The sequence below is a fragment of the Homarus americanus genome, unplaced genomic scaffold (genome assembly GCF_018991925.1).
Source record: "Homarus americanus isolate GMGI-L3 unplaced genomic scaffold, GMGI_Hamer_2.0 scaffold50924, whole genome shotgun sequence".
Classification (NCBI taxonomy): Eukaryota; Metazoa; Arthropoda; class Malacostraca; order Decapoda; family Nephropidae; genus Homarus; species Homarus americanus.
Window position 1 is genome coordinate 352,980 of NW_024718094.1, and position 9,540 is coordinate 362,519.

The window sequence follows — 9,540 nt, forward strand, 5'->3', positions numbered from 1 at the left end:
CCAGACCCCCGTTCTGTGAGTTGGCCCTCATCTGGGAGCCGAGACTCACTAATGGCTGCTATGTCGATGTTATACCTAGCCAGCTCTTTTGCCACAAGGGCAGTTCTTCTTTCAGAACGCTCATTTGTGCCAGTATCCAGTAGGGTCCTGACATTCCATGTAGCAACCATAAGAGGTTGTGTGGTTTGTTTTTGGTTGGAGCTGTGATTTGGGTTGTGTTTTCGACGGCATAAGGATGACCTTACTGGGTGTGGTTGCCCAGTCAGGTTGGGTTTTTAGGCAGGCTATGTTTAGGGCACCTTTTCTAGCCCCCCTCCCCATGTGGGGTGAGCAGAGAGGCTCCTCGAAAGGGCTGCTCAGTGGCACAGACAGGACCGGATTGCACTGCTGCCTAGATCCGAGTGCATAAACGACCATATTATCTGTGCCGCCCATGTGCAAAGTTGTGACTAGAGATTTCCGGCAGTCATCTCTGCCTGTCCCCGTCGCCACTCGTTCATCACCATAGGACTTTTGGGGATATAGGGGTTTTGATGACGATGAGAAGTATGATGATTTGGATGATGGCTGTGCGAGAATTGTTTTATGTGGTGAGGCAGGAGCACAGGCTGCATCCACACTTCTTGACTCTCCCTTTTCCTGATCCAGTGGTGCAAGTGTTGCAACGACTGGGATGCGGGAGAGTTGCAATGGACTGCCGATAGCCCAGTTTATTGGGTTTCGCCTTAGTGGCCTGTCCATCAGGCATTGCCTTCGTGCGCCGGTGTAGTCGTTGGGTTTCCATGGTGGTCACCTCTTCCGTCTATACTGCCGTTGGGGTCTTGTTGGAGCTCTGTAAGCATGTCTGCCTGATGCAGGGCTCCACTTCAGATTTTTCGTTCGGGGTTTACTCCCGTAGCCTTATACCTCCCAAGGTTAATCCGCAAGGCAGCGGGTCAATGGCTGGTAGGCGCCGGAACGTGTCCACATGCCAGTGGGCCTATGCGCCGTCCCTCTGGGGCCCACTGCTACTCCAAGATCCCCTGCTGGTATAGCCTGGGCCCACGAGGCACCCAGTTACCGTGTGTTGCCACAAGGAGGCACAGCAGGTGTCTTGATGGTGAGGAGACTGTGTCCTGGCAGGGGAAGACTTATGCAAGTTGCTTCCCTGTTCGCCATGAGGGCTAGCCAGCGGCGGCAACTGAAAGTGAGGGGGAGCAAGCAATACTTGCGCCTAAACACTAACATAATGCTGCCACATTAGACGCATTTCACCACCCTGTGTGCGACACACACACACACACACACACACACACACACACACACACACAAAATTAAAGCTTTTAGTCCTTTCATATAGCATTACTAATATTTTCTTGGATGTAACATTTTTATTATATGACCACTAATGATACAGGCGAGCCAACATGTTTTATTATTAGGTAAATACAGTGTACTTTTTTTTTTTTGTTACTTGGAAATGTTGGCGGATGATTCAGCGGATTTGTATATATCTAACTATTTTGACTTACACTAAAGAAATTAAACTGTAATAAATAAGTGAGTTTGAGACATGATGTAGGAAGAAAAATATTAATCACCTGAAGATGATCCCTTCAGCTAATTTCACCTATTGATTAAACTCTCGAATGCTGTGAGGGGGAGGTTAGGTTAGGTTAGGTTAGGTTAGGTTAGGTTTGGACTAGGGTGTTTAATCATCAGGTGAAATAGGTTGGGAGGTAATTCCTACCCTGTGGAAATTTTCTCCTGCCTCCTGTTGATGCTAAGAATTTAAACCATTTTATTCACATCAAGTCTTAAGGTGACAGAAATCCTGACTTCCTGAATACTGTATAAACTAAATGGACATGTGAACTGATCAATTAATACCTCACGTGATCACGGTATCATTGAGGTCATGTAGTGTATCCATGGTCTGCAGTACTGTGTGGTAGTGCTCTGTAACCAGCAGAAATAAGTGTTTTAAACTTGACAACTTAAAATACATTAGTTCAGCTTGAAGTTGTGTTGAGTAAGTTAAGTTGCAAAGGTTTCAGTAACACATGACAGCAACGGTAATTACATATTCATGCAGAGTTGTTTATTTACAGTTTTGTCCCATTTTCCTAGATGTTAGCGTACAACCTAACCTAACCTGACCTAACCTAACCTAACCTAACCTAACCTAACCTAACCTAACCTAACCTATTTTAATAGAACCTAACATAGCCTGGCCTAACTTATGTGTTTTACTGCATCAGATATCAGTCATGAGCAACTCTGTAGAGGCAGAGGAGGAGACGGAGGAGGAAGAGACAATACTCGAGGAGGAAGATCAAGCCATACAGATGGGCAGCAAAAAGGATCTAGGGAGCATCACCCAGAACCGTATCCCCTCAGGCAACGCCATGGCCGTCATTGATGATATCGTCAAGAACTACCAGAAGGAGCAGCGTAAAAAGCGGAGGAAGCAGAGGAGGAAACAGAGGAGGGAGGAGAGGAGGAAACGTAGGAATGGCCTCAAGAAGATCCGTGAGTAGATCTACAATTAGCTGTTAACATTCTTCTGACACCCTTTGACAAAATCTACCTACGAGTATAGCGATAAATGTGCCGGTGTGGAAAACTGATTTTTTTACCTTGTTTTTCTTTTTCTTCTTTATTCTAATTCTCTCCAACACATTTTGCCTAAACACCATCTTTAGTATGTTCAGCAACCACATTCACCAATTATGAGCTCATTAATTATTTGTGTTATTCCAAGCTCAGTTACCTCACCGAGACTGGGTGTAGCAGGAGACTAGTGTAAAAGCTGGTAGATAAAATGGCTAGATATCTCGTTACCTACTACAGTGTGCAAAGGTTATGATAGATTTATGCACCGTATATTGGACTTGTTCAGTGTTTGAGGAATGAAGTTGACAAGAAGGTGATATTTTGTCAGGTTAGGGTTGTTGAAGAGAAGGTTATTAGAAGGATATGTTTAGCTTTTCATAATTGCTGACGAAATAATACAGTGATTTTCATGCAGTACTTCCAATGATTTTTTTTCAGGACCTAAATATTGATTAATCTTTACACTATATTGACAAGAAGTACATTTAATACCTTATGAGGAAATTATGGTCGATGTTTTAAAATGGAGTATAAGAGTACACTTGGTATTGGTTCAACGTCTGACAGCTTAATTAACACAACCTTGGTCATTTTCCCTGCAGGTCCACCCCGTGACTGCCGTGTGTCAGAGTGGTCAGAATGGTCTCCCTGCAGCAAAACTTGTGGTATTGGTGAACAGACAAGGACTAGGACCATCCTGAAGCACGCCCGCCGAGGAGGGAAGGTGTGCCCTGTCCTAGATGAGACCACTTGGTGTGGATCTGCCCGAGCCTGCCCTAGGAACTACTTCAACTGGTCCTAAAGTGAAATGAGAGGAGCTGAGTCATACTGATCCTGAGATGGTCTGGGACCGACAAAGGAAGAGATTGGTGTAAATGCCTGGATGCTGCCCAGCCTGATGTTTACTGATAAGAGAACATCTGGCTCATGGAAGTGAAGGATATTTTTATTCATATTTTGCAAAAAGAAGATTTATATATTTGTTTTTAATATTACTGTAACATTAATATTATCATTAGACTTGACACACTTGGACTGGTTATCAAAGGTCGTCCACAATAACTTGCATTTGAGACTACAGTACTTTAGTGAATTATTATGCTATACTGTATTGGCTCAATATTAGTATAGTTTGCCTCGTGATTTTAGAAGACTGAAAACATGTTGGATGTCGAGGTGAGAGGAAGAGAGTAGTGGTATAATATTTACTGACAGGCAAAACATTTTTTGGGTAATTCAAAGATGAGACAAAACAAGAAACGTGTTAATGTAGTTACCAAGATAGTTTTTTATGTAGGTTCAAGTGTTCATAGTGAGAGTAACCATCCATATCAATATAGATATTGTATAAAGTGTATACAGGCTGTAGGTCATTGAGTGTCAAGTTCCCTGTGTACTGAGAAAGTTGTCTTGTGTTGATCAGGGTGTATGAGAGACGCTCTAGAAATATAACACAAAACTAAATCACTTGTTAAAAGGTTTGTTGCATAGCTCAAGTTATTCACTGGTACACTTTGGGCTGCCCGTGCCCTACACTTAACACACTGGTACACTTTGGGCTGCCCTTTGCCCGACACTTAACACAAAAGTTTTCTTGTTTCTTCATTAACATGGTTATTATTTGTCAACATTGAAGCTTAAAATTTCGTATACAAAATCACAAAACATCATCGTGAATACAACCCCAATCATCACTCGGCTATCTGTCCAAACGTCCTCCCTAATTACTGTACTGTACTGTGTTCACGTTTTTTTCTTCTTGTAAGTCTCAAAACCACCACCTCCACCCAGTCAAACATTATTTTTTTTAAATCAGTTTCTCACTCAGAATATTTTTTGCGTGGACCAAAACCACTCATGTACTGATCAGTCTTTATTTCATCCTCAAGTCTTATTGGAGATATTCCCTCACAGTTCAGTTATGTCTGGAGGTTATCTTTTTGTACTCACAATGTTATGCCATTTCTCATCATTATCCAATAAACTATTATGATAAAGAAGGATATACTGTAGCTGTCTCATAGTGTTCTATTATTTTTTGGATGAACTAGTCTCTTGCACGCTAACGATCAACACTATAAGATTCCATTACTGATAAGGCTGATAAAATAGACAGTCTTACATTTAGTGGTTCTTGACCTTTCCAACATGATAACTATGTACCGGGAACCTTGACCTTTTCAACATGATAACTAATTGCCGGGAACTAATTTCAGTGAACCATCAGCTCTTGGCTATATCAGGGCTACTGGTCGGGACTTGGTTTATACCACGGCAGAAACTCATGTCTGCCCATATACTGATATTCAGTCTTGCTGCACACAGTAACGTTGCAATAAAATATCAGCAGCAACCATGGTTTTAAAAGACGAGGTGTATGGCGTCCTCAGAATGTTTTGTTAGGAATCATTAGGTATAATGATAGACAATAATAAAGATCTTATTAATGTATTCAGTGTAGTCCCTTTTAGCACGATTTTTGGAGATTGTAAACCATTGTGGGAGTCTCCGCTTACCCGTGCCAACTTCGATGATGATGACGATGATAAACGCTCTGCATATTGTGTATATGTTGCTTCTGTCTTCACCCTGCCAGATGAGGGAGACCGGGACGTGCTCGAGGCAGGTCATGTGTTGTTGTCTCTCGTTAGTCGACAACTCCCTCATTCATCTGAACTTGCCAGTCGAGATTTAGACTGAAGTAAATAATAATTCAAATATGATTTCATGATGGATCAAAGAGGATCCTCTTATGGGCCAAATAGGAACTTATAATAATGTGTTTGTCTCTTATTTCCTGCTGACAAATCGTGAGAGCTGAACGAGTCAGCTGCAGGTTACCTGAATTATCTTCATGAGTACAGGGTTTAAAAAAGAAAGTACTTTTTCCTCCTCGAGTACGTCCTAAGGAAATCTGGCAATAATGTAGTAGTATGCTTAGCCTACTGGTGTAGTACTAGCAGGGGCGAGACCAACGATGTCGGGGTCGTGAGTCCATCTCCACCACGTCAAAGTTTATAGTGTTTGGAAGACTAAAGAATAACGGAAGATGATGAAGCTCGACTCACCTTCGTTGTATACTAAAGACTATATAGTCTTTGGTTGTATACCGTCGCCTAAATCGTTATGTAACTCTTCTTCGGTGTAACTTAGGGGGATCATTTAATCGCAGACTGAAGTTCATGCTTTTTGCTTAATTATTTTCATTTTCTATGATGTGAACTAATAAATCCATTTACAAGGGCTACTGTTATAATTATTAGAGTGTCAAGCTGTAAAGGTACGATAGCATACAAATGGATGAAATTCCATATACATATAACATATGTATTGCAATCTGAATTTTGGATTTTCCCCCGTGGCAAACAATGTCTTTTCACAGACATAAAATTTTCACAAAATCCATATTGTAAATAATTTGTATATATAGATATTGAATTATGAGATGAATTAACTGGATCCCACTATTGTATGTAACTTGTGTGTGCTGAGGCATCAAGCAGGAGTCTGTTAGTGGCCTGTGTTCTGTGACGATTGTCTTGGAGTTGGGTAGATTTTCCATTTTCTTTTATCTTTACTCCTTCCCCACTCTTGTGCGGGGTGGATCAAGGAGTATAGAAACCTCAAGAAACGGAGAGGAAATGACAAGGAAGAGCGGAACAGGACAGGTGTCTCCCCCTCTCTCCCCTGATATTTTCTACCATTTCTATACCAGTTGGGGCATAATATATTGTACTAGTTAAGCAGGTAATTTCCAGAACCATTACCAAAGTGACCATTTGACCTTGATTTATAGGTATTTTATACAGTGTGTGATGATTTTGTGGAGGTTATCTGTAAACCCCAACACGAGTAATAATCATAGTGACCTAACTCAGAGGTTCAAAGAGAGAGAGAGAGGATTGGTGTTAATCGCAGTTTCCAGTTATAAATACTGTAGTCAATTCTCTCTTTCATAGACATCTCCAATCCACCCCAAGATATTAAGGGGCTCGTTCAAGAGTTTAAGTTCACATGATAATGGTTTTTTAGTGGATAATGACTAGGAGATATTAAGAGTGTTTCTATGGGTTAAAAATTCAGTGTTACGCCAACCTGAACCTTTTAAGTTTGGGGGTGACTATACTGGTTATTATGACACTTCTTTGGGCCTCATAGTCACACGATAAACGTCTCCTGTATACACACACGAGCGCTCCAAGATCAGCATCGTGAGAACTCTAAAGTCCTGCATTGGCCCTTTAAGGAGTGTGTAGGATTGTGTGGATAAGTGAGAGTGGTTAGCATGAGTGAGGAGTATCATGTAGTACAGTATACAGTATATATTTTAGGGTTAGCAGTGTCGGTATCTTTACCAATCAATCAAACTAAAAAAAAAATGTTGGTTTATACTCCTTATTCCTTATGGCAAAAATCGTTTTATGACAGAGGTACTATACGAAATTCACCTTTCAAGCACATTTGAGAACTCCACTGCCATGTTTATTCCTAGACATTATGAATTACACCTAAAGGATTTTGATAAGATAAATAAACAGGATGAAATCAAGTTTTCATACAATATATGTACGTTTTTTTATTTGAGATTAGTGTAGTATGTGCTACATCCAATTTTTCATATCAAGAGTATATCTTATGGTATAAAGGCTGCTAAAGTTGCATTATTTGTTACTGAGATTCACTAATGTTTTGATACAATGTTGAATAAATAGGCAAGCAGGCCAATGGTAGAAAAAACACCACGATTAAGACCGCTGAACCCCTATATTTTTTGTTTAAACAGATGACTGGAATCTTACGTAACCTAACCTCAAGATCCTAGATTAGGTAAGGTTGTTGATTCATGTTGCTTGAAAAATACATGGTTCGCTGTTCTGTTCGTGATAATATTTTTTTTTAAATTAACTATTTTGCGAATGAATAAAATTGGAGTGAATGTTACAAGTGAGGCGGTGATTCACGGAGCGTCTCGGTTACAGGAAAACCACACACACACACACACACACACACACACACACACACACATTATAACATTATTTTTATATCAACAGCGTGAAGTGTAATCATGGTCTAACAAGGTACACACAAGTTGATGTTTTCTTTCACTTGAGACACAGGCGACTGAAAGCTGTATATTAAGTCACAATTTCTGTGTTGTTTATAATGTGGTAATGGCTTTGGTGTGCGTGTACGGCTGGATAACTCTCTTACAGATGTCATATCGCAATATACATGTAAGATCTAATAAAATTGATGTTGTGTACAATGGTATTATTATTATTATTATTCCTTGACAGTTCCATTTATTCAGTTTCGGGTTACCTGAAAGCTAGCCTCCTCATCCCTGATTTTATTTCACCTGATGATTAAATGAATCCAGGAAAAAAGTCACAAAAAAAGGCACGGAAAAAACCTAACTTAACCTTACCTACGTGCAATGCCATCATATATATATACTGTGTATATATATATATATATATATATATATATATATATATATATATATATATATATATATATATATATATATATATATATATATATATATATATATATATATATACTGTATATGCAAGTAAATCACTGTGGGTGCGCGTGATCCAGGTATATGCTGATAACCACAAGGAAAGAAGAAAACACGAAGTTCCCAAGCGCTTTCATGTAATTCACATCTTCAGGGGTGAGTACAGACTAAGGAGAAGTACAAAACAAAGTACTGTATATATATACAGAGAAGGGTGAGATCAAGTCCACAATGGTCGGGTATTAGGTAATTTTTTTTTTTATTATTATTTATTGGGCACTCCCCTACATCCTTGTGTAAGGTGAAGCACAGAAGCGTTTACAGCGCCCAACAGGGAAGCATGCTAAGTTCATGCTTGCCTTTATGTCTCATGAGTTTAGGGCGTAGAAGCCTGAAGAGTCAATGGTTAATGTCATCAAGTTATTGGAAGCTCCAACAACTTGTCCCTGAATACGAATTCGCAACTTTCGATTTAAACCAGGTACCTACTTTACTGCTAGGTGAACAGGGACTAATGGGGGCTAGGAAGTATGTCCAAACAACTTCCACCGGCCCGGGAATCGAACCCGTGACATCTCGCTTGCGAAGGCAAGAGCGGTACCACTCTACCACCAGCACCCCCCTATTAGGTAATGACTCTACTAATCTTTAAAAAGCACCACAGTCGGTAGTCAGGTCAGAGGGTAAGCTGACCCATCCTTCTCACCTGGTTACAAATCTTCTTAATTACGAAATTATCCAGTTTGTACATACCATTACTCAAATTCATGTTGACTGATTCAGTATGCTTAATGAGACTAGATTCTATAATGTTCCTACTTTAGAATCTAGTTTGAGTACTGTGGGGTATGGGATATTTGGTTCACACTCAGGATGGAATGGAGAAAGGAAACTTACAATGTGCTCTCTATATACATGTTGTATTGGATGTACAATGCAGCTTGGTGCTGGGAAGGCAGCATGGTTACAAGCGTGATGTAGAGAGAGCTGGTTGGTGAGGACGCTCAGAGAAGGACAGCTTGTGGGTCACCATGCTCGCCGGCGGGAGCGAGGACCACCAGGCAGGCGGAGGAGGAGCGAGGGCCGCCAGGCAGCGGCGGAGGATCAGGTGTTGCTGGCTGGTCAACTGTCAACTGTTTAGTTGGCCCATACCAACCCCCTCCCCTGAACCCTCCTCCCCACCGGAATATCAACAAGTTCTCGCCAGAAGTTACAATTTCATTTAGGAAAGGAACGGAACCAGTGTTAAACCGACGTGAACAGTGGTGAACAGTGCTTAAGTCAGTGAGAACAACTCAACAGTAACAGTCGCACCCAAGTTAACCTTCACACAGTGAGGTCCCAGGTACCCAGTGATAACGGCCCCCCGCGAGACCCAACAACAACCACCGATGTGTTAATCCGTCTATGATAGGAAGGCC

At 40.9% G+C, this 9,540-nt stretch overlaps 1 protein-coding gene across 2 annotated transcripts in view; it reads left to right on the forward strand.

Moving 5' to 3' along the window:
• LOC121859092 overlaps positions 1–7,858 on the forward strand; it is a 119,874-nt gene extending 112,016 nt beyond the window's left edge. For both annotated transcript variants that reach the window (XM_042355762.1, XM_042355763.1), the window contains 2 exons: positions 2,241–2,511; positions 3,198–7,858. In XM_042355762.1, the coding sequence (XP_042211696.1) occupies positions 2,241–2,511; positions 3,198–3,397 (471 nt within the window). In that variant the 3' untranslated portion in view covers positions 3,398–7,858. The remainder of the gene's footprint in view (positions 1–2,240; positions 2,512–3,197) is intronic.
• Positions 7,859–9,540: the final 1,682 nt, after the last annotated feature.